A 25207-nucleotide genomic window follows, 5' to 3' on the forward strand; every position below is an offset into this window, starting at 1 on the left:
CCCCATCCATCTAGCATTCTGAGGACCCTTCTGAGGATTTGGGGCCCATTCACCCCATCCATCAAGGATCCCGAGGGGCCGCGGGGCCCAGCTCAGAGTCCCGGGTCCGGATGCCACCCCCGCTCCAGGTCCTCCCCGTCGGCGCGCAGGCGGGAGCCCGCGGGGTGCCCGGGGGATCCCTGGCTTCCTGCGGCTGTTGTGGAGCGCGTGTTGACGCTGTCGCCCGGGAGACACGCGGGGGCGGGCCCGGGCGGGGGGCGCGGCCTGGCGGCGCGCGAGGGGCCGGCGGGCGGGCTCGGGGCCCGCGCCGCAGCAGAGGCCAGGCCCACGGCCGCCCGCCGACTTATATACCGCGGCTAAATTTAGGCTGCGCCCGGAGTTCGTCCCCATCCGGGACGCGTTTCCGCCGCCGCCGCCTTGGCCCGGCCCCTGCGCGCCGGGTCTATAAGGCTCGGTCCAGCCCAGCCGGGGGCCCGCAGAGCCGTCCCCGCCCGCCTGCGCCCCACCAGTCGCTCACCGGTGTCCGAAATCGCGTCAGCCCCCGGTCCCGGCCATGACGCTGAGCGAGCCCATCCTGCCCTCCTTCTCCACTTTCGCCAGCCCGTGTCGCGAGCGCGGCCTGCAGGAGGTGAGGGCGGCAGGGACGGCGGGGGCGGCCGGCGCAGGGTCGTAGGACGTGGGCTGCGGGGCAGTGGAACGCAGGCAGCGGGGATGGAGGGCGTCGGGTCGTGGAGTCTAGGAGCAAACGGCGAGCTCAGGGTAGGAGAGGCGCAGGCGGTGGGGACTGCGGGCTCAGGGGGCTAGAACGGAGGCGGCGGGCGGCGGTCCGCGGGACCCGCCGCGCGCTCACGCCCGCCCGCCATCGCCCTGTCACCCGCAGCGCTGGCCGCGCGCAGAGCCCGAGGCGGGCGGCACCGACGACGACCTCAACAGTGTACTGGACTTCATCCTGTCCATGGGGCTGGACGGCCTGGGCGCTGAGGCCGCCCCGGAGCCGCCGCCCCCGCCCCCGCCCCCGCCGCCTGCGTTCTACTACCCCGAGCCCGGCGCGCCGCCGCCCTACGGCGCCCCCGCGGGCGGCCTGGTGTCGGAGCTGCTGCCGCCCGAGCTGGACGTGCCGCCGGGGCCGGCGCTGCACGGCCGCTTCCTGCTGGCGCCGCCGGGCCGCCTGGTGAAGTCCGAGCCCCCCGAGGCGGATGGCGGCGGCTATGGTTGCGCACCCGGCCTGGCCCGCGGACCGCGAGGCCTCAAGCGCGAGGGCGCCCCGGGCCCGGCCGCCGCGTGCATGCGCGGCCCCGGGGGCCGCCCGCCGCCGCCGCCCGACACTCCACCGCTCAGCCCCGACGGCCCCGCGCGCCTGCCTGCGCCTGGCCCTCGCGCCCCCTTCCCGCCGCCCTTCGGCGGCCCCGGCTTCGGCGCTCCCGGGACCGGCCTGCACTATGCGCCGCCCGCACCTGCCGCCTACGGTCTCTTCGACGACGCGACGGCCGCCGCCGCCGCCGCAGCGCTGGGTTTGGCGCCACCCGCCGCCCGAGGTCTCCTCACTCCGCCTGCGTCCCCACTGGAGCTGCTGGAGGCCAAGCCCAAGCGCGGCCGCCGCTCCTGGCCCCGCAAGCGCACCGCCACGCACACCTGCAGCTATGCCGGCTGCGGCAAGACCTACACCAAGAGCTCACACCTCAAGGCGCACCTTCGCACGCACACAGGTGAGAGGCCAGAAGGGGTGTGCGCTGCGGAGCCGGAGCGGGTGCGGGAGGAGGGACGCAATCAGAAACCCCCCGGAGGGCTAGACCCCGGAGGGAGATTCGGGAGGAGGCACGCACTCTCAGGACTCCCCTGGGGGCGTGGCTCGGGAGGTTGCGAGGGGACGTGCTTTTAGGAACCTTAGGGCAACTCTGTCGCAGAATATTGGGGAGGGGGTGTACACTTAGGATCCTCCTGGTAGTGTGGCTCGGGACTTTGGGGAGGGGTTGCGCACTTAGGAATCCTCGGGAGACTGTCTCCGAATGTTGGGGAGAATATGCAAACTTAGGACACCTCTGGGGGCGTGGCTCCAGACACTGGCGAGTGGACAGTGCGCACTTTGGACCCCTTGGGGGCAACACCATCAGGGGTGGCGGGACCCGTGCCTAGGATCCTTAAATGTTCACAACGGGGGTTGCCTCAGGGAGCCTGTCAGGGGTAGGTTGCGGCTCCTATGTAGCCGCTATCGGGGCGAGTGTCTGTGCGGGGGCGCCGGTGGCTGGCAGAGGAGGCGCTGGGAGGGAAACTGAGGCCCGTTCTCGCCCCCTCCCTGCAGGTGAGAAGCCCTACCACTGCAACTGGGACGGCTGCGGCTGGAAGTTCGCGCGCTCGGACGAACTCACGCGCCACTACCGCAAGCACACGGGCCACCGGCCTTTCCAGTGCCACCTCTGCGACCGTGCCTTCTCGCGCTCTGACCACCTGGCGCTGCACATGAAGCGGCACATGTAGCCTGGACGCCCCCGCCCACTCGTGCGCGGCCGTGGCGGGTCCCACGCGCCGGACGCGGCCCCCTCCCAAACTGTGACTGGTATTTATTGGACCCTAAGGACCGGGCCGGGCACAGCATGGCCACAGAGGAGGCTCCTCTCCCCGAAGACGATGCGACGACGATGCTGCCGCCCTGGCCCCCATCAGAGACTGAAGGCCCGGTGGGAGAAGACCACGATCCTCCTTGACGAGTTTTGTTTTCAAAATGGTGCAATAATTAAGTGTCGTCTTCCCCTACCGGGTCTACACTAGAGGATCGAGGCTTGATGCCTTGTGAAAAAATACAGCCTTAATTTGTACTGTCTGCAACATTTTTTATAATATTGTACATAGTGACTGTGACAGATATTGTATTACTGTAAATAAGGAGACAGGTGGGCATTGGCTGCCTGGTTCATTTTTATAAGACTTTTGCTGTTTTTTTTAATTAAAAAAGTTTTGCATCTTTTTAAAAAATCACAGCGCTGATCAGGCTGCTTGAAAGCTGGGGGGGGGGGGAGGGTTGGGGCAACGAAAGGGCTGAGGGAAAAGGCAGCTTTGATGGAGGGCAGCCTGGCAGAGGGGTGGGGGTGAAAGTGGGTCCTGCCCCGCCAGCACTCAGCTTGCCAGCTGCAGCGCCCAGCTGCCACAAACCTGTGGGTTTTTCTATAAATTTAAACACTGCATTTTAGGACTGAGGGAGAGCTATTTTAAGGTTGTTCCCCGAGCCATAAATTGCCTCTTTTTCTCTGGAGCTGGGGAAAGTGCTGGTCCCACTGACGTGGCCACCTTTGGGCTGAAAAAAGCCTCACCTACTTCTGAAGCTTCTGAGGTTTTAGCCAAACTTCTGGAGTGCGCAGACTTTTTTGGGGGTGGGAACAAAATGTTCAGTTCCTGACATGCTTTGCCTTTTACTAGTCTTGCCTTTAGCAGGATTTTTTTTTAAAAAAAGGAATGAGTTCCCCGTCTTGTTTGGAACAAAATGAAATCCACATTTGAGAGCCAAACATGGTGGGTGCTTTCTCCAGATGGGGAAACTGAGACCCAGAGAGGTAGCTATGGAGTGGTGGCATTAGGGTGCTAGCCTTATCTGGGGGCTTCCAGAGGGCCCCCAAACCCCACTAGAGGGGACTGGAGTATTTCTGAAGTAACCCACCTGTTGCTGGCATTGGAGGGACATGAATCCACCCCCGCAGGTGCCCTTGTGTGAAGGAGTCACATCAGAGCCTTAGTGGGTGGAGGTGGCCACTTCAGAAACCCACCTTGCAAGCAAGGGGGCGACCCCTGCCTTCCACTCCGAATGTCTCAGTTGAGCGAGGAGCTGCCTCTCCCTGACAGATTGCCCTGCCATCCCTCATCTTCCCCCTTCTCCGGGCCCTGGGTGGGTAACCATGGCCACCAACAATTGCACAAGTGTTTTCCAGAAAGTGAAAATAGCTCATAAGCATTGCCCGTTTTAAAACACTCTCGCCCATTGCGACAGAAGCTGGGATTTCCTCCCTCCCTCAATCCTTCCTCCCCCCACCCCCCAGGGCAGCCCTGGAAACAGCTGAGAGCGTTTGGTAATCCAAAAAAGCAGAAATGGGAGATGACAATCTGATTCACGCTTCTCGAGTAAATAACTTGGTCCCACTTCCTCTGGTGAGGAAGAGCGTGCGCGTGCGGGGGGGAAGGGGGGGGGAGTGTGTGTGTGTGTGTGTGTGTGTGTGTGTGTGTGTGTTCTCATGTGCCTCTTGTACCCTCTTTCTCTGCAGCTTTTGCAAAAATGTTCCAGAGCAGGGCAGTGGCCCCTCAACCCGTAGAAATGCCCCTGTTTGCTCAGAGCTGGTTTTGGAGGCACTGGGGGAGGAAGAAAGACAAGAAATTTTCAATCATTTTTGGTAGGGTCTCCAGTCTTTCCTATACGGGGGGAAAGCCATTTTTCTGCTAACTTGAGAACAGCTCCCAGGTGTCCCCTGCCCCCACACCCCCAGGCCTTTGAATCCAATGAGAGGCCAGTTGTAATGACTGAAGTTGTGAGTTTCTGTTTCTCGAGTGCCTCCAACTGATAGAATAGAAAGTGTCAGACTCCAGCCCAGCTGTCCCATTCAGCGGGAGACACTCCCGCAGGTGAAGTGCCCGCTCACTGACTGATGCAGAGATAACCCTCCTCCTTTGATTTTCCCCTTTTTGAAACGCAAGTGTCAATTTCCATCTAGTAGCTTGTGGATGGGTGCTTCTCATCCAGGGGCAACCCCGTCTGGAGAGATTTTTGGTTATCACAGCTGCGGAGGGGGTGCTGCTGGCATCTGGTGGGTGAAGGCCAAGAATACGGCAGAAACATTCTAGAATGCACAGGGAAGTCCCCAGCACAGAAAGTGATCAGGCCCCAAATGTCAACAGTGCCAAGGTTGAGAAATCTGCTCTGGTTCCTTAAAGATCATCATGCATTGCTTTTATGAGCAAGGAGGTGTCCCTGTCCCAGGAAGCGAGCTGCCATGGCAGATGCCACCTGGAGAAGTGTTAAACCTCACTGCTGGGCCCAGTCACATCTCTGTGACAAGGCACAGAACCTAAGGCTTTTCCTTCCTGTGAACAAAGCCCTGGAGTCCATTGGAGAAAATGTTAAATATCAAAAAGGAAAAATATTCACCCTGCATTCTATAGCCCAATTCCAGTCACCATTGTTTTGATGGAGGGGTTGCTGGTCAGTGGCTGAATTGCTCTCATGCTCTCACATGGCTGTGATTATGAATGTATCCTTTTTTGTTCCAGGCTAGATTATAACCATTTTTCCATGTTTTTTTCTCCATGGTATGTTTTTATTATCCTTTTAAATGGTTGCATAATATTCCATTTAGCTGTGCCAGGAATTGCTTGTACAAACAAGCACTGAGTATATATATATATACTTGGCCATGTTTCAGATTGTCCTGGGGTTTGGGGGGGTTGGAAGGAACGGAGCTGTTTTTGGAGGGGGGGTTAGGCAACACCAAAATGACCTCGCAAGAGTGACTGCAGTAATGGGGGTAGGCTGCAGGAGCTGATTCTCTGCTGGAGTTTCCTGAATGCCAGGGAGCCCAGCCTTCTGCAGGGTTGTGTGGTGTGAAGTGGGGGAGGGAGAGCTGTCAGGGAGTAAGGTGAGCCCCAGCATATGCCTGACTCAGCACCCTGCCCCATCAGCAAAGCTGAGTTAGCACCCAGGCCCGCCAGTACCCTGGGGAGTCAGAAGGCAACCAGCAGAGATGGCTGGTGAAGGCACCAGAGCCAGGCAGTTCCCTCCCGTGGCCTGGACCCACACTGAGCTGGTGTGTGCCATTTGGGGCCAGGTCATTCTCTGGGGTAGGGCCGTCCTGTGCTCTGTAGGATGTTGAGCAGCGTCCTTGGCCCCAACCTGCTTGAAGCCAGCAGCACCCACCCCCAAAGTCGTGACAACCAAAAATGTCTCCAGATATGGCCAAGTGTCCCCTGGAGGCAGAATCACCCCAGATTGATAACCACTGGGTTAGGGGTTCTATGCACACCCAAGAGACTTTGCATCTGTCACTGTCTGACCTACTGAGGGCCTAGGATGCTGCACACATGTGAATACACAAGCTGAGTGAAAGGGAGAGAGGAGGTGACTAACAGACGCTGGGGAATCTCCCTGGTTTATACCATCAAATCCATCAGGAATTTATTCTACATACTTAAATCAGATTTTTTCCAAATAATTAACAGCGTTTCCACCCTTGGCACTGCTGGCATCTGGGGCCAGGTCATTCTATGGGGTGGAGGCTGTTCTGTGCATTCTAGGGTGTTGAGCAGCAGCTCTGGTCTTCACCTACTGGATACAGTAGCTCCCCCTGCCCTAGTTCCGATCGGAACAACCAAAATGTCTCCAGACATCACCAAGTGTTCCCTGGAGAGGGAGGGGCCAGAATTCCGGCAGCGATGACCGGCGCTTGGGTAAAACCATTCTTCCCACGGAGCCCTCAGGTCTGCTGTGTGGGCCTCTTTCTTGCCTGAAGGTGAGGTGGCTGTAAGCCAGGATACAATGACAGAATGCGCACTGGGGTGTGGCCAGCACCGCGGGCCTCCCCTGATGAGGGCAATGCACTTGCATTTTAAGTCTCCTTGCCCCCCACCATCTGTCTCTGTATCTCTGTCTCTTTGTATAGATAGATGATAGATAGATGATAGATAGATAGATAGATAGATAGATAGATAGATAGATAGATAGATAGATAGACAGATAGACAGATAATCTTTCAACCTTCCTTTCTCCTCTTCTCACTCTCTTTTTTTTTTTTTTTTTTGTAAACAGTGGTTCCTAACCCTGGATGATTTTTTAAAAAAATATATCTTTATTGATCTCAGAGAGAGGAAGGAAGAGGGAGAGAGAGAGAGAAACATCAGTGATGAGAGAGTCATTGATTGGCCGCCTCCTGCATGCCCCCCACTGGGGAGGGAGCCCGCAACCCGGGCATGTGCCCTGACTGGGAATCGAACCAGGATCTCCTGGATCCTAGGTCAATGCTCAACCACTGAGCCACACCTGGCTGGGCCTCACTCTTTTTTCATTTCTCAATTGCTCCTCTCTTTCCGTTCTTTCTGTTTGTTTCTATCTCTCCTCTCCCCTTCTTTCCCCTCCCATCTGGCTGTCTCCCCCTCTTCCCCTGCCCTCTTCTCTCCCTTTCTCTCTCTCTCTCTTTCTCTCTCTCTCTCCTTCTCTCTCTCCATCTCTCTATATCCCTTTCCTTTCCTCCCTCCCATTCATTCATGATCCCAATGCCTCGGCCCCAAGGGGAGTCCCAGGGAAGCAGAAGTGACTCAGAAGCGACTTAGCCTCAGCTTCCCCCAGAGCCAGTGAACAAGTGTTTGCTAAATGACTAATCTGGTGCGAACTTGAATTGAGCTTCAGGGCTGGAGCAGGTGCTTTCATCCTAGGCACTTTCTACAAATTCTCACTTTAAACCCTCCCAACAAGCTGGGGGAGTGGGAGGATAGCCACCCATTTTCCAGAGGCAGAAAGTGGGGGCCAGGGAGGGGAAGGCTGCCCCAGTCCCGGTGCTGGTACAGGTGGTGGAACAGGGGCTTAAACCCAGGTCAGCCCAGTCCTGATGTCACAGCTCCTACCCACACCTAGAAATGTCTACACACTGAACCACATCAAGCTGGCCCAATTTTCCTCCACACACATGCTCTGGCGGTTCCTGGAAGCCCCAGTGAGTCCCCTTGAGGCCTCTGTCTGAACACCCTAGAAAGCTCATTTTCCAATCAAATGCTGGACCGGAAGGAACGGGGTCAGGTAACAGAGGTGTTTGGGGGAGCCTTGCTCGGCTGCAATAGGAAGCAAAAGGGGGCCTGGGCTGGCCGTTGCCCAGAAAGCTAAACAGAGAGTTCCCATGTGACCCAGCCATTCCCCTCCCTGGCGTAGACCTCAAAGAGCTGAAAACAGGGGCTCAACCAGATGCTTGGACATCATGTTCACAACAGCCAAAAGGTGGAAGCAGCCCAAGTGCCCATCAACAGATGAGCAGGTAAACAAAACACTACTTAGCCATAAGAAGGAGCGAAGCACTGACGTGCTACAGTGTGGATGAACCTGAAAACACCATGCTGAGTGACGGGAACCAGAGGCAGAAGGCCATGTGTTGTATATTCCATCTGTATGAAATGTCCAGTCGGGCCAATCCACAGAGGCACAAATGGAACGGTGGGTGCGAGGCGATGGGGGAGGGGAGGGGCAGTTAGTGTTTCATGGGGACAGAGTTTCTGTTGGAGGTGACAAAAAGCTTTGGAAATAGATAGTGGGGATGGTTGCACAACAGTATGAATGAAATTAATATAACTGAATTGAATACTTAAAAATGGTAAAATGGTAAATTTTATGTTATGTATATCTTACCACAATTTTTTAAAAAGGCTTGGGAGCCTCCATAGGTAGAAGGCCGGGAGTGCAATTTCTGAGTCTGACTCTGGACTGAGTGTGTTCCAGGTGCCTGTGCTAATTTTATAGGTAGGAAAATGGGGGCATGTGGGAAGGGGGCAAGTTCATGGTCCACATAATGGAGCTGAGCTTTGAACCTGAATCTGCCTGAAATGAAAGTATTTCCCACTGAGATACCTCAGCAAAGGGCAGTCACTGGGTCTCTCCAGGCCTGTTTCCCCATCTGAAAACAGCAAGAGCATTGGATCCAATGGCTCCTCTACATGGATCCTATACTGGGGACAGTTTGCCTCCCCAGTAAAATCAGATGGTGTTCCCATCATTCTACATAAATCTCAAAACGTCATTGCAGTGCCTCACCTTTCACTCTTCTGTTCTCACTCAGCCACACTGGTCTCCTTGCTGCCCACCAAACCTTCAGTCGTGCCTCAGGGCCTTTCCACTTGCTGTTCCCTGGGCCTGGAATGTGGTTCCCTGCATTCTTCCCGTATCCACTGGTAGCAGCCAACCCAAGTTGTACTGGGGGCATCTCTGCAGCCTCGAAGCCAGAAACCAGATCCTCAAGTGAGAGTTGGAGGCTGTTAGACAAAGGGTCAGGGTCCCAGTTGCCCTTGCCAGGCACGGGGTGGAAGAAGCGGCCCTGGAGTCTCAGTTCCCAGCCCCTCTGTTTCCTGCTCTGAGCCTGTGGGCAAGTGGCCCCTTGCTGACCCTCATCACATGTTCCCTCTGGAGGCCATGTCCTGGGGAAAGCCCCTCAGGCGTCATCTTCTTATCCTTGCAGAAGAAGAAACTGAGGCCCTGAAGTGTTTCCCAGAACCAAACATTGGTGCTAAGACTCCCACTTTGAAGACTGTGCAGCCTGGAAGGCCAGGTTTCTCCCACTTCATGAGGGAGGCCGAGGGAAGAGGCCAGTCTCAAGGCCCCAGGACACTGCCCCCGGCCTGAGCGCTGTCTCCAGCCTCTAGCTCCCCCATCACCCTCTTCTCTTCCCTTCCATCCTTTGTTTTCTTTCTTTTTTTATTGTTGTAAAACACACACAATATAAAATTAACCATTTCAACCATTTTTAAGTGTACAGCTCAGTGGTATTAAGAACATTCACATTGCTGTGCAGCTGTCACCAGCATCCATCTCCAAGACTTTTTTTTATCTTATAAAACCGAATCTCTGTCCCCATTAAACACTAACTCCCCAGCCCCTGGCACTTATTCTACTTTCTGTTTCTATGAATCTGACTCCCCCAGGGACCTCATATTAGTGAGGTCACACAGTAACACAGTATTTGTCCTTTTGTGCCTGGTTTATTTCAATGAGCATTATGTCCTTAGTTTCATCCATGCTGCAGCATGTGTTAGAATTTCCTTCCTTTTCAAGGCTGAGTAATATTTCATTGTATGGATGTACCGCATGTCATTTATTCATTCATTCTTCAGTGCACACTCCGGTTGCCTCTATCTTTTGGCTATTGTGACTAATGCTGCTATGAACATGGGTGTGCAGGTATCTCTTCGAGCCCCTGTTCTCAGTCCTTTTGGGACTCTACCCAGAAGCAGAACTGCTGGATCCCTAGTTTTCTCTTTAATGCATCATTCCCTGCTGCTCAGAAGCTCAGAAGTGTTTTCTTTTCTGAGCAGCTCACCCAGGAGCTGCTGGCCCAGACCCAGTCCCTGCCACCATCCCAGCGTGTTCGGTTCTCAGTTCTTTACCAGCTCACTGCTGTGTCGGCTCCAGCCAGCCATCCTCTGGGCCTCAGTTTCCTCCTTCATGAATGAGAGCAACAGCAGGAGGGAAGAAGAGCACCGCCAGTGACCCTGCTTTGAGGCTGCTCAGAAACCTGGATTTTGCAGCAGCCGGGGCTGTGCAGAGAGGCAGAGCATCGCCAGGAGCTGGACAGGCCTGCGGTAGAGGTGCCACTCACACCCGGCACACCCACCCGCCTGCTCAGCCTGCAAGATGCTGTGTGTGCAGTGAGCACCCTGCCCCACCAGGCCGCAGGCATCCCAGGACAGCCTCCCTAAGAGGGGACACAGATGCCTGCCACCAGACCCGGAGTCCCTCCACCAGGCAGGGCCTGAGCTGGGCCAAGGCTCAGAAATCCAGGTCCTCGCACAGGCTGACGCCATCTGCCCTCATTCCAGAGGCCACTCAGGGGGACAGGCAGCCTGGCCTCCAGGACCCTCAGCCCTCCTGAGCCACAGTGCTGGTCCCACATGACCTGGGCACGCTGGCCGAGCTGCTGCCAAGGAAACACTGCTTGTCAGGAATAGATTCCGTTTTAACCTAGAACAATGTGAACAGAATATTCTATCCACAAGCCTTTCTCCACTCTTCTCCCGGCCCCTTCCTCCCTTCCTTCCTTCCTTCCTTCCTTCCTTCCTTCCTTCCTTCCTTCCTTCCTTCCTTCCTTCCTTCCTTCCTTCCTTCTTTCTTTCTTTCTTTCTTTCTTTTTCTTTTCCTCTTTTTAAATATGGGAAATCTATAAATCAACTACATTTAACTGACCTCCAAACAACAGCAGAAGACACATTCTTCTCAAGTGCGCAGGGAACAGTTCCCAGGCTGGGCCACAAAACCAACCTCCATCAATTGAAAAGGATTGAAATAATACAAAGTGTGTTCTCCTGACCACATGGAATGGAATTAGAGATCCAAAACACAGAGAAATTTGGCAAATGAAGAAACCGTGGAAATGAAATAGCAATAGTGCAGGAGGGCCTGCTCCAAGGCTTGACCAGCAAATCCTGGCAGTGAGAGATGCCGACGGGGGCCTGAGCGCTGGAGCACAGGGTGGGGCGGGTAGCAGATCTGGCTTTGGACAAGGGTAGTGTAGGAGGGTGGGGGTCTGGGTACACCCAGGACTCATCTGTAGATTTGGGGTGCCTGTGAGGTCTCCGATGTCCCCGGACACTTCCTATGGTTCCTATGAGGTTGTAGCCTCCAGAAAGGGAGATAGTCAGCTGCTGGGGTCCCCGAGAGCCCCTCCCACAGCTGAGGCTGGCAGTGGGGACCTCACTGGGGGTCTGTTTCTGAGAGCCTGTGCCAGCTATCCAGATACACTCCTCCCTTGCTCACTTATACCATGCTAGAACTCCTTCATCCAGCATTCTGGCCTTTTACGGCCAGCAGTGCCCCTCCTCTGAGTCTCTACTCCTTCACCCCTCTCACCCCCCATCTTAATCTCTGAGTCCCACCCCGCCACCCCAACTCACCCTGACTCTACTCCAACCCCGTATCTTTGCACAGGCTGTTCCTAGTGCCAAAAAGCCCTTTCCATGTGTCCACGGGGCAAACCATAGTCCACCCTTCCAGGCCTAGTTTGTGTCGCCTCCTACAGGAAGTCTGCCATGACTCCCCAAGCAGACTCCCTGCTCTCCGCCATGCTACCCGACCTCACCAGGGTTGGGATAGGTATGTGGTAGCCCTGAACGCTCGGCCTGAGCAGCCAGCTGCGAGGGCTACTGCATGACTTGAGCACCTGGTTGAGAAGGGTCTATGAACTTTGCTCCCTGGTTCTCATAAGGAACCAAATCCAAAATGCAGGGCTTCTTGGGTGACAGGATTTCTTACTGACTCCAAAAGAGGCCAAGAGGATATTGAATAGAGTGTGCAGTGTAGACAGGACCTGGACTCCTTAGGTCCAGTTTTATCCACTGATGCTGGGTGGTGTGTAGTGTGCAGTGTGCAGCGTAGATGGGACTTGGAGTCCAGTGGCCCAGGTCGACCCAGTCTGGTGCTCACCTCTGGCCAGAGCTTCCCCTGGCGGGTCAGAAAAGTAAACACATCCTTCCCATTCACCCGTCCATGGACACCTCGGCCGCTTCCATGTCCTGGCCGTTGTAAATAACGCTGCAGTGAACACGGAGGTGCAGTTGTCTCTTCAAATTAGTGTTTTGGATTTTTTGGATGAATACCCCCAGTGGAACTGCCGGCCATGCGATAGCTCTAGTCTTAGTTTCTGAGGCATCGCCACACTGTTTTCCGTGGCGCTGCGCCAGTCTGCATTCCCACCAGGCCGCACGCGGGCTCCTTTCCCCGCATCCTCACTAACACGTATCTCTTGTCTTTTTGGCAACAGCCGTTCTGACAGAGGTGAGTGATATCCCATTGTGCTTTCTGTTATTTGCGTTTCTTGCATTTCCACGATAATTAGTGATGTCGAACATCCTTTCACCCTCTATTGCGGGCCCCACTATGTCCATATATGTAGAAATATTACTCTGCCGTACAAAAGATGAAACCTTGCCATTTGCAGCAGCATGGATGAACCTAGAAGGTATTATGCTCAGTGAAATACGCCAGAAGGGAAGGGACAAAAATCATGATTTCCCTTATGTGTGGAATATAAAACCAACAAGAAAGAAAGAAACAAAATAGAACAAAAACAAACTCATAGATCCAACAGGCTGGTGGCTACGAATGGGAAGGTGGGCAGGGGGGGATAGCAGGGGAAAGGGGGTCACACATCTGGAGACAGATGAAAACTAGACTTTTGAGGGTGAGTACGCTATAATGTGTACAGATAGCAAATTATAACGCCGTGCACCTGAAAGTTATATCATGTTATAAACCAATGTCACCTCAGTTAAAAAAAGAAAACCAGAGTCGTGCTTCCACACCGGGGGTGCTTGGCCTCTGCTGTCTCCCTCTTTCCTCTAGTTTAAGTGGGATCCCATCTGGGTGGCCTTGAGCAGGACCCAAAAGTTGACATGTGGGCAGTGACCCAGGGACACTGGTTCAAGCGCCTGTGGGCCACACTTTGAGACACTCAGCTCTAAACTGTCACAGTCATTCAGGAAATAGTTCTGCGCCACCAAACATCAGACGCAATTGTAGAGGCTGCCGCTCTACCTTGGGTACATCCTGATTGCCCTCCACCTCAGTCACCCGTGATTTCAACCTTGACCCCAAGTTGGCCTTCAGGGGACTGTCCCAAAACTGAAAGACACACTCCCGGGCCAAACCCCTTGTCTGTGATCTTGGGGTTCTGTGATGTTCCAGAGCAAGAAGGAAAAGCAGGAATCAGGAATCCCTCCAGGCCCATCCCTCCCCTGGGCTTTCAAACCTGTCCAGAGGCGCCAATCCTGCCTCTCCAAGCAGAATTCTCCACATTCCCAGTGTTTCCGTTGAACCCCAAACCTCAAACACATCCTGATGTCTCATTTCCTCAACATGCCCGGGTGACTTAGGCCAGCTCGTGAGGGCTCATCAGTTCGTTTTGAGTCATAGGGAGGTTTGTAGAAGGAAGGGTTTCTCATCTCAGAAGTAGGTGGCTGTTTCATCAAACACCGTCGGTTCCCACCAACCCCCTGCCTGTGTCTGTGGGGCTCACTGCAGGACTCCACCTGCCGATTGCCCTGCGGGCCAGGATCTGGGCTCTTGGTGACAGTGGAGCAGCCCTGGTGACGAGGCAGGGTCTGGGGGCACTGGCAGGTCTGCACTGAACTCCTGAGTTCACCATGATCACCCTGGGGTCTCAGCCCCCACCTCCTCCTCCGCAGAAAGGGCTCATAGCCGCCCTCATGATGGGGCAGTGTCTGACGGACACTCTGCACTAGGCCTGGCATACAGTGGGCGCTCAATGAGCGAATAGTGGCCGTTATGAGAGAGAGATGGTGGAACTCTAAAGGAGTAAGCCCACTCACTCTACTTAATCCTGCTGGTCACTGGGAGGCGGGACTGGGGGCGGGGAGATTGGCGTGACAATACCAGTGTCACCAGCAACTGTCTGCCCCTGAGCTGACTTCTGCTCAGGGAGAGTGTCACTGCAGGACCTAACCTTGTACTGGACCTTTCTCAAGTGTAAACGGGCATCTCTTGGATGCCTTTTTAAGTGGGAGGGACCCTGAAAGAGTTGTGCCTGGAGGAAAAGTTTCCACAATTGCTTTATTATTGTCATTGGTTTGTTCGGTTAAGAAATAATTTGAGTTTGTTGCACTACTTGTAACAGCCAAAGAGCAGAGAGAACCCAAGTGTCCATCAAAGAATGAAGAAAAAAACACAATGTGGTCCATCCACACAAGGAATATTACTCAGCCATGAAAAGGAGCAAAGCTCTAATACAGGCTACAACGTGGATGGATCCGAAAACATGATACTGAGTGACAGGAGACAGGTGCAAAGGACACATGATGCATGATTCCATCTATGTGAAATGTCCAGAACAGGCACATCCATGGTGACAGAAAGCAGGTTAGTGGCTGCCAGGCTTGGAGAGGAGACTGCAGAGTGATTGCTCATGGGGATGCAGTCTCCTTTTGGGTTAATGGGAATGTTCTGTACACTTTACTTATTTTTAAATTTATCTTTATTGTTGAATTCTGTACACTTTAAATCGTTCATTTTATGTTATGTGAGTTTCACCTCAAAAAACAAAATGATTTTTTAAAAAGAAGCAACTGGAAATTGGCGCTTCAATTGGACAACTTGACTTTTTTAAATGAAGTTCTTCTTGTGAATGTGATTGTACAATAAAACTCACCAGGAGAGACACGAATAGCAAAGCACGGAACATACATACACACAATGTATATACAGTGTGAACAATGTATATAAACACACATGATGGAATATTACTCAGCCTTAGAAAGGAAGGACATTCTGACACCTGCTGTAAGATGGATGAGCCTTGAGGACATTATGCTCAGTGAAATAAGTCAGACACAAAAGGACAAATACTATGTGACTCCACTTATATGAAGCCCCAGAGTAGTAAGATTCACAGACAGAAGTAGGACGGTGGGGGCCAGGGGCTGGGAGAAGGGGGGAATGAAGAATCAGTGTTTAATGGGGACAGAGTTTCAGTTTTGCAGGATGAAGGGAATTCTGGAGATGGATGGTGGTGACGGCTGCACAACAGTGTGAATGTCCTTAATGCCACTGAGCTGTGCACTTAGAAATGGTTAAGATGGTAAATTTTCTTATGTGAGAGAGGGAGAGGGAGAGGGAGAGGGAGAGGGAGAGGGGGAGGGGGAGGGGGAGGGGGAGGGGGAGGGAGAGGGAGAGGGAGAGGGGGAGGGAGAGGGAGAGGGGAGGGGGAGGGGGAGGGAGAGGGGGAGGGGAGGGAGAGGGGGAGGGGGAAGGAGAATGGAGCTGGGAAGTTCATACAACTCAAGAAAGTAGAACAAAAAATGGAAAAATGAGAGGATTTTCTCCTCCTGTTCGCCTCCCCTAGGAGGCCAGACAGGGTGATGACTGGACTGGCTGGGGTGTGCCATGAGAGTGAGAGGACCATGACACAAGAGAGAGAGTGGGATGACCCTGTGGCCTCAAGCAGATGTCCTAAGAGAACAGGTGCTCAGGGAGGCGGAGGGTCCCTGGAATGTTTCCTAGCTGGAAGGGATCTATTCTGTGGGAATGTCTGGGTCAAGGCCTGAAGAGCAAACCATATCCTATGGCTCACACTCCAACTTCTCAAGTTTAAATACAGGCGGTTTCTATGCATGAATGCCAAGCCATTTCCAGTAAGTCTCACTGTCAGCTATAAAAATAACCACTGTGGAATCGGTGACAAGCTCATGATACAGTCCAGCAGTGCCACAGGAGGGCAACGGCATCTGTCCCTCTCAAGTGGAAAGTCCCCTGGCCAAACCTCTGAATTAAAGGTAACAGCTTGGTTTGGGACACGACTGCCATTATCCAAATGGTGACCAATCATAGACTTGGTCCATGGAGCCCCCTTCTCTCCCAAGACCTTCACACGATCGCACAGAAAGTTAGTGTCAGGGCATGGCCTCCAGCCCCCCCTGTACCCACGCCAGCTTTCTTCAGGATGAGATTCCCATATGGGCTAATGCAGTTACTTATCTGATATAGTCAGAGCCACCTCTCAGCCCATTCCCGGGCAGTAGAACCAGAATATCAGCCTTGCTGTCAAAGCACGAAGCACTCACTATCACAGCAGCCATCACGTTGATAATAATAACCATCTGAGTCAGTAATAACAAAAACCACTACTACTGGCTGGAGGAGGGGGAAATGGGGAGTTGTTGGGTACAGAGTTTCAGTTTTGTAAGACAAAAAATTCTAGAGAGCTATTGCACAACAATATGAATATTCTTAACACAACTGAACTGCACATTTAAAATGATTAAGATCTTAAATTTTATGTTATTTTAAACCACAATTAGTAATTTTAAAAAACTACCACTGTTCTCAGTACCTGACTTAATTGTTTAGAATATGCCAGGAACTCTGCTGTGGATCCACACAACAGTCCTAAGAAATAGATGTTATTATTTCCATTGTACGGGTGAGGAAGAATGACTCCAAGAGATGGAATGAGCTCCCCAAAGTCACCGATACCAAGGAGGGAGCTGGGTTTACACCCAGCCTATCTGACTCCAGGGCCTGCCCTTTCCAGCACACCCATAGCCTCTTCATAACTCCGGGACTTCTCCGGTCACCCTCGGGGGAGGAAAGCCCTTAGTCTCTAAACCCAGGATCTAGAACCAGAGAGGAATCGGGGTTCTGGTCCACCACAGTGTTCTCTTAGAACCAAGATCCCCATTTCCTTTAAAAAGTGTGTTTATGGTTCAACAATGGCTACATCTTGTGTTGGATCTTTTTTTGGCTCTTGGAGTGGAAACTCTGCCCTTTGTCTTTAGTACAAAGAAACAATATTCATTGCAGACCACTATCTCTGAAGTCCTTCTGCTTCTGGTCCTCAGAGAGGACTCTCTGGCTTTAGTTGAAGGTTAATGTAGGAAAACCATTGGAAAGTCACAGATTTGTTCATTTATTAAACTAATATACAAGTTTTTAAAGTTTATATAAATATATAATTATATTGATGTATTATATATTATTGATATTGATATAATTTATATTATATCATTGATATATTCTATTCTATTACTATATTTATTTAAACTAGCATTTCTCCCTTAGCTACCAAATGGTTATCAAGAGTGAACAAAATATTTTATTAATAAAATATATTTGACACATAACATTGCTTAAATTTAAGGTGTACATGTCAATTTGATACATTTATATATTGTATGTATACAGGATTTCCACTGTAGCGATAATTAGCATCTCTATCATGTTACATATTTGTCATTTCTTTTTAGTAGTTGGAATACTTAAGTTGCAGTCTCTTAGCAAGTTTGATGATTATAATATAATAGTGTTTATATGTGGACAAAATATGTTAAAGATGAGGCTAGCACGGATGACATCTATTCCATTTTCTTTCATGTTACCTGAAATCCTAAAATATAAGCCTTTCTAGAAACTTGAATAATAATCTTAAGGACTTTAAGAGCTTCACTGGTGGTCAGGTCCAACCTCCTTGGTCAAATGAGTAAACTGAGGCCCTGAGAGTTTAGGTAGTGCGCTCAAGGTCATGAGTCAGAGTGCGCACACAGCACAGCCACCAGAAAGCAAATCAAAGAGATATTTAAAGATCCACTAAACATAAACACAACTCGAACCATGCAAGCCCACATCACGTAATTTCTTTGGAATATGCTTGTGATAAGGATCACATTTCCATTTCCCTTTATATTTTTCCAACAACAGCTCATGATACAAATTGTACAGCTCCTGGTAACTTGGACTAGGGGAAATTTTGGAAAGAAAAAAAAAAGACCATGTTTCAAAGGAACCAGATCTGATAAGGGAGCAGAAATATTTACTCCATTATTTCAAGAGGCAGGTTCTTTGTTTCTCAGACACTTCCTGTTTTAAAAATAGCTTTCCACAACTGTTCCAGGACTTGAGTGTACTTTATGAAATTGACTTTGAAGATGTGATTTCGTTTACTTGGAGCAAGTCATAGATAATCAGTCATTCTTTTTCCAAAATGATGTTAAGACCAGGTATCCTGAGCCCTTGGGTTCTGGCCCAACTGCAGCTGAAGCTGGATCACTGGACCTTTCGTGGGTGGGGAGTCAGCTGCCACAGGTGGCAGCCAGGGATGTCACCTCCTAAGGGGACAAAGGCTTCCAACCATTAGGGCAGTAAGTCAATATTACAAAATCAAAAGTTGCCGCTCATCTGAAGATGTCACTGACAGAAAGAGGGTGTTACTTTTCATTTTGTTAGGTGTGATCACGGCACGGTGGTTATGGGGGAAGGTGCCACATTTCTTAACAACACGTACTTGAACGTGGATGGGTAAAATGACATCACGACCAAATTGTTTTAAGGTACATCTGCCAAAAGGAGGAAAGGAAGAAAGGGACCGATGAAGTGTAAAGTGGCAAAATCAAAATGACAGTTGATGCTGGGAGATGGGTGTGGGGATTTATTGCGCTGCTCTTCTTGCTACTATTATGTTTGGAGGTTTTCATAATACATTTTTTTTCAAACTAGATACTCTGTTTTTCAGGAAAGGGTGTGAGTGTTCTCTGCCAAGGAAGAGGCAGAATAGAGCCTGTGGGAGTGAGGATGGACTGGTGCATCTGAAGCTGATTGTGTACACAGCAGATGTGTGTACAGGCGTGTCTATGTGTATGTGTGGCTGGGGAAGGACACAAGATTTAAAACTGGCTCATAACCCTTTTTGGTGGGGGGCAGACTGGGAACCTCTAAGAATCAGATGAAAAAGTCATGGACAAAAACAAACAAGGAAAATACACAAACGTTGAAGCCCATCCCATTCCCCTGGGTAAGAACTATTTCAATTCATTGCATGGTCTTCAGTTCAATGTATGGTCTTCCATTTCTAAGACATAAAGAGCCTCTTTCTGGGTACAATGGGTATGTCAAGAAGCAGCGGGCTACAAAGAAACAAAGCTTTTCTAAGACCAGGCAAATGCTGAGCCACCACCACTGGCTGGCTTTGAGGCTCTGGGCAAATAACTGCAGACTGGGCCTTGGTTTTCCCATCAGGAAAATGGGCTAACACCCCATCCTAACCTATGAAGTTGCTCTGAGGTTAGAACAAAATGATAGAAGTTGAATGGCTCTGAAAACTGTGAGGTTTTCATCAAATAGTGTTGGCCTCATGTTTAAGTACAGAGCTATAAACACCTTGGAGAGAGGTGATATGGTGCCATCCCTAAAGGGCCACAATGGTAGGGACAGGTGGGACAGAGCTTACAGATTTATTCTGGTGGTTCCTGCACGGGAGGCGGAAGCCTTAGGAATCACCTCCAGCCACATTCTGGAAGCTGCTTACTCTTCCAGAGAGGATTAGGAAGCCCATAAGCCTTGCACCAGGCCCTAGACCAGAGTCACTGCACTGGTCACTTCTCCTCAGCACTGTCAAGGTCATCAAAAGCAAGAAAGTCCCAGAAACTGTGTCAGCCCAGAGGTACCTAAGGAGACAGGATGACTAAATGTAACATGGGATACTGGGACAGAAAAAGGACACTTAGGAAAAACTGAGGAAATCTGAATAATGTATGGACTTTAGTTATAATAACGTCTCAATATTGGTTCCTTAGCTATAACAAATGTACCATACAAACATAAGAAGTTAAAATTAGGGGAAACTGTGAGGGCCTTTTGGGAACTCTGTAGTATCTTTGGGATTTTTCTGGAAATGGAAAAATTGGTTCTGAAAAGTAAAATTAAAGTGCAAAGCCAAGCAAATAAATAAATAGTTGTCCCTTGTTATCTACAGGGGATTAATTCTAGGACCTCCACAGATACCAAAAGCCCTGGATGCCCAAGTTCCTTATATAAAATGGTGTAGTGTTCACATGTAATCTATGTACATATTCCCGTATGCTTGAAGTCGGCTCTAGACTACTTGTAATACCTAACACGATGCAGGTGGCATGTAAATGGCTGTCACATTATTGCTTAGAGAATAATGACCGAAAGGCCTGTCCATGTTCAGTACAGACGCACAGGTGTAGTGACAGTGCATGTCAGCAACAGCGTAACATCCCCCCCAGTATATTCTACCCACTGTTGGCTGAATTCATGGATACAGGCTCCTCGGCCGTGGAGGGCTGACTGACCCTCAGAATGATTTCCTGGCTGGGATAAAGCACTGGAATCAGGCAGCTGAGAGCTACCATGCAGGGAGTTGGGTGTAGTCAATAGCCCTGTCCTAGCTGGAGAAGGAAGGGGACAAAGCAGAGACTGGAACCCACACACGCACAACACACCAAGGAGAAACTTTTCAAAAGGGCTTCCAGGATCTAACTCAGATGGGGCTGGGGCTGTGTGTGCCGCAGGATTTCCAGCGAAGGCCGATTCTGTAATATTCTGGGTCTATTCCTGGCGTTGGCATCTCGCCCCCTTCTTGCAGTTTTGGGGTTGAAGGTTTCTCTGGATAAAGGCTGTTCCAAGGCTGTGTTCAGGCCACTCAGATTCAAATCTTTATCTTCTTTACCTGAGAGAAGTTGGCCTAGGATGTCTTGTCTGCCTGGGGACAGTGAAAAGTAAAACAGGACCAAGTCTGCAATGTCCTCAGCATGTCCTGAGGTCATCCAAACAGTTATGTCAAAGCTTCTGGAATGTTCTAGGGGGATTCAATTGTGTTCTAGTGGAAAGCTCTCCCAGTCTCCAGATTCCAAGCTCACAGTGTGAAGACTGTCCTGTGGCCTTGCCCCTCATGCAGATCAGTAAACTATGCAGGAATCTCTTCAAAGAGCTGTGAGGTGACAAAGGATTGACTCCTTGGGGGACAGGGCGACCGATGAAAACTTCAAACATTGGCTTTTTTTGTGGCTCTACAATCTACTCAAACAGGATGTGAACAGAAACACTCAACCCAGCTCTCCACATCACCGTGGGGCTGGTCTGCCTCTGTGACATCATGCGTGAACACTAATGCAAGGAAAACAATGTTTAAATAAAAGGGAAGAAGAGATTCTTATGTTTTGTATTAAAATATTTTATATTAATCATTCAAACTTAATTTTTATACAACGAATGCATACATTGCCAGGTGTCTGTCTTAGGTCTCAGAGGCGACAGGGTGGATGTGCCCTGGCGCTGGTACTCAAAGCAGCTATGAGCAGAGTATGGAAGGCCTGGAGACGCTGCACACTCCCTCTGCTCGTTCCAGGCAGAGCACTGTCACTAGACAGGGATGTCACAGTGGAGAGGTGGTGACGGTAGCCTGTGCCTTTCCAGGCCTTTCTGCAGGGTGAGCCACATTTCCTCACCTGGGACGAGGCACCCAGAGCCTGAGGCCTTCTGACCAGCAAGTCCTTGACCTACAGTGGCTGTGACACGTCACAACATGAAACGGGGACTGCTGAGAGTGTGTGTGTATATACAGACTTCGGGTTTTTTTCCTTTTGAAGACCCGCCCCCATGGCACTCCTGCCCCTGCGAACGTGCTTGGTCGCCCTCGCCTAGGCGGCGGGCATGTCAGCCTTGCTAAGCGCGATGGCCAGCTCCAGGTCCTCCTGCTCCTGCCGCCGCAGCCTTGCCAGCCTCTCCTGCTCCGCCTTCTCACTTTCTCGCTTGGCCCATGCCAGTTGCTGCTCCTCATTGCCAAACTGCAAAGGAAAAACGAAGGTTGGGTTATATGGCCTAGAAGCTGCAGCCACCGGCTGGGGAGCGGGGGGCAGGGGGCATGGGGCATGGGGACAGGGAAGGAGACCCAGAAAAGGCCTGTCAAAGGTGGGCAGGGAGCAGGGAACTGCACGCAATGCTGGGATACAGGGGGATGGTGGTGGTGAAAAACTAGAAAAAGCCAAAAGCTTGACTCTTGGTTGGGGGTGGGGAGGGGACATGCACGCCCCAGCCCTGACACCCAGTCTGGAAGGGGTGGTCACATGCACAGAGAAGCAGGGCTGAGTCTGACCTTAACTGCCACCTCGGACCTCAGAGAAACTAGCCACCTATCCCTTGCAGGGAACTGAAGCAGGCAACACAACCCATGAGTGTGGGGACACGGATAGAACTCCAGCAATCCCCCAGGACTGAGTCTATGAGGTTTCACCAGCATGGGAGAAGCCCCTGCTCAGCCTCCTCTGGGGTCAGTGGAGCGTCTCTAAAAGCATCCGGGGAACAGAGGCCAACTGAACCCCAAAGAGCTAGGATGGCGAGCCTGCAAAACCTGAGCCTTGATGGCAGGCTGCTGATGCTGGTGGGTGACAGGCGCTGGGACTGCAGAGTCTGGCTTGAACAGATCTCTGATTTCAAATGTGTAAAATGTCTGGAGGCCAAAAGTGTGGAGACAACGGTCTTGAAATGTGGTATCTCCTCCCGCCCAGGCTCGCTCCGGCTCGCTTAGGATGGTGCCCTGGCATTTATGCTGCCATTCAGTCCACAAGGTTTTCATTGTTGGCATCCTCCGAAAGGTTCAGTTTAAAAAAAAATTTTTTTTTCAAATAAGGGAGAAAACAGTAATGATTCCAAGATGGGTGATTTCAAACCATTTGAGGTCCTTAGCTCTAAGGAAAGAAAAGAAGAGCCAGATCTCACATGCTCTCCTCCTGGCGTGGGCGCTTGGCTCCCCCAGAGTTCCCCACGAGGTCTCCAGTCACTCTGCTCCGTCTCCCAGTGAGAGGCCTCTGGCCCCGTGGGCCCTGACACACGAGCAAAGCTGTCGCCTGTTCCGGGCCTTGGCCTCCCTTAGACAGAATCTCTGTTCTCAGCACTGACTCTGCAAGCACTGGGTGACACCAGAGATAAAGAGGCAGCTGGCCCTCTGACAGACGCCCAAGGGCACAGACAGATAGATAATCCTAATCCAACACAGGCTCCTGTGGAGGTCCTTGGAGGTCCCACCAGGGTACTGGGAAAAGGAATTGTGACAGGAATTCACAGCTACTTCTATCACACACACACACACACACACACACACACATACACGCACACACAGTCCGCACACTGAATCCAAATAACAACCCAGGAGGAGGGATACTGAGACAGATAGAAGCACCAAGGCTTGGGGAGGGGGAGGGGGCTGCGGAACCCAAGTCCTTAGCATCCTGGGGGGAAGGGGGCTGTCAGTTGTTGCTGCATGAAGAGTTTGGGTACAGGATGGTACCCAGGCCTCGAGGGTCCACCTGTGGCTCTGGGTATGGAGGGACCAAGCACCCAACCCTGGAGCTGCCAGAACAGAGGCTGGGGTGGGAGGGGCTAGACCGAGACAGGCTTGTAGGCCCCAGAAAGGAGCTGAGAGTTCCCCTTAGAAGCTCCTTGGGCCAACAAGGGGGGTGATCGAACTGGCAGTTTGCAATGATTCATGGTTCGATGGCCAGTGTGGGAGTGAGACAGGGCCAGATGGTGCGGACCCAGGCAGGGGAGTGGGGAGGGGTGGATGGAGGAAGTCTAATTTAGAGCAGAGGTGTCCTGGAAGAAGAGGTGGGCAGCCCAGGAGGCCTCTCCCTACCTGGCTTCGGGAGTCGGCATGAAGTTCTGGAAGGAAAGGTTAAGTCTTTGTTTCTTAGAGAAACTGCCCATAAAAATGCGCAGGGGTTGAATGGGTCTCCCTGAAAATTGGTCCCCACCCCTTGTTTCCACTACTGGTCAGAGATAAGCCCCATCACCTCCTGCACTCTGTGGGGTATTTTCCAATACCTCAACAGGAGAAAAACAAGGAAAAAACAACAAATGCTGGTGGAAATGACTCCAGGGTGCTGCTGACAGTAGAGGACCCTGTCAGGGTCCACTGACAGGGACCCTGCCCTCTGCCTGCCCAAAGGAGGGGTGGGTGGGGGCTGACAAGTAATGACATGGGTTATCCGGATCAAAGCCTGGAACCAAGGCCTTGGTTCCCCACGGTCCCCACTCAGCCTGAGTTTCTCAGAGCTGCCTGCTCAAGGGTCTGCATTTTCAAATGAAACATGCTGATAGAAACATTCCAGAAGCCTTCTGAGTGAACTGGTTCAAGGACAGCTTAAGCCCCACTGTGAAGACTTGAATTAAGCATGTGGTGCACACACACTGGAGAAGCATCGTAGACTGTGATGTCCAAAAGAAAACTGGAGGAGGGGTTATCTCTGTGCCTCAGATCAGCTGACAATCCTTTCTAGGCCCTGGTGAAGACACCTGGACAAGGCAACTCTTTAGTTCTCTGACCTGGAGGTATCACATGATGGGCCAGAATTCGGGATGCCTGTGGCAGCTCTGATCTCTTTATCATTCTTGTGCCATCAAGAGGCTGAGACACAGTGGGGCATGAGGATGCTGCTGACCTCCAAGACTCCTGCCTGAGGAAGCCCGCTCAGGATGAATGCTAGACGGTTTTATTTATCAATCCATGATTCGGATAACTCCTCACATGAGGACAAGGTGTCATTCCTCAGTGGGGGCAGACATCTGCACCCTGAGAAATCTAACAGCACTGCTACCACATCACCGGAGGGGACACGTCTAGTTACTTGCCATTAACTCACTTATTCTGATGTTGAAATTGCATCCAACTCACTCCACAATGCAAAGCTTATCCCATCTGACATTTGCTCTGCTCTCAATGCAGACGTCCGGAAAAAAGAACTGTTTTGTTAATCTATAAATACAACTTCCTAATAAACACATTCACATGAGACAGAAGGCGGGTTTTTAAAGAAATCCTGGAGAGATTTCCCGTGCACAAGCACAAGTAACCCATTAATGGAAACTTAGGGCTTGAAAATTAGAGGGTTCTAGGTTGGCAGGGCTGGGGTGCCAAAGGGGGACCGTGTGCACGTGTGACATTGGTGCCCGAACTCCAAAATGGGCCAAGCTACCTTTGCACAGGTAATACCACATCTTGGCAGCACTCAGAACATCTGATCTGAAAGTCACACTGCCAGTCTGCTGGGCCATTAAACACCCCTGTGTTTATTCAGGGAGCTAAAATATACAAACCAGAGGAACCCCCTTTGGCCTTCTTTGAGTTAGCACAAATTAAGGTCCAGTGAACCCTGAAACCACTGGCTGATGGGCTGAACCCCCAGA

The 25207-nt window shown here is 51.6% G+C and overlaps 2 protein-coding genes across 9 annotated transcripts in view; one reads left to right on the top strand and one right to left on the bottom strand.

The window, feature by feature from the left end:
* Window positions 1–374: 374 nt before the first annotated feature.
* Window positions 375–2973, top strand: KLF2 (KLF transcription factor 2). Its single transcript, XM_081135512.1, has 3 exons — window positions 375–628; window positions 881–1706; window positions 2300–2973. Exons 1-3 carry the CDS (start codon window positions 554–556, stop codon window positions 2473–2475), a joined length of 1077 nt encoding a protein of 358 aa, XP_080991638.1. The 5' UTR covers window positions 375–553; the 3' UTR covers window positions 2476–2973.
* Window positions 2974–21160: 18187 nt separating this feature from the next.
* EPS15L1 (epidermal growth factor receptor pathway substrate 15 like 1) overlaps window positions 21161–25207 on the bottom strand; it is a 94359-nt gene continuing 90312 nt past the window's right edge. For 4 of the 8 annotated variants that reach the window (XR_013998798.1, XR_013998799.1, XM_081137275.1 and 1 more), the window contains one exon: window positions 21175–21813. Coding sequence is in view for 6 of the 8 variants with exons in the window: in XM_081137275.1 (XP_080993401.1) it covers window positions 21667–21813 (147 nt within the window). In the remaining 2 variants the exon portion in view is untranslated. Of the gene's footprint in view, window positions 21814–25207 lie in introns of all 8 variants that reach the window. The other 4 variants (XM_081137274.1, XM_081137277.1, XM_081137278.1 and 1 more) reach the window with 2 other exon arrangements.

This window comes from Miniopterus schreibersii, assembly GCF_964146895.1.
Source record: "Miniopterus schreibersii genome assembly, chromosome: 4".
NCBI lineage: Eukaryota > Metazoa > Chordata > Mammalia > Chiroptera > Miniopteridae > Miniopterus > Miniopterus schreibersii.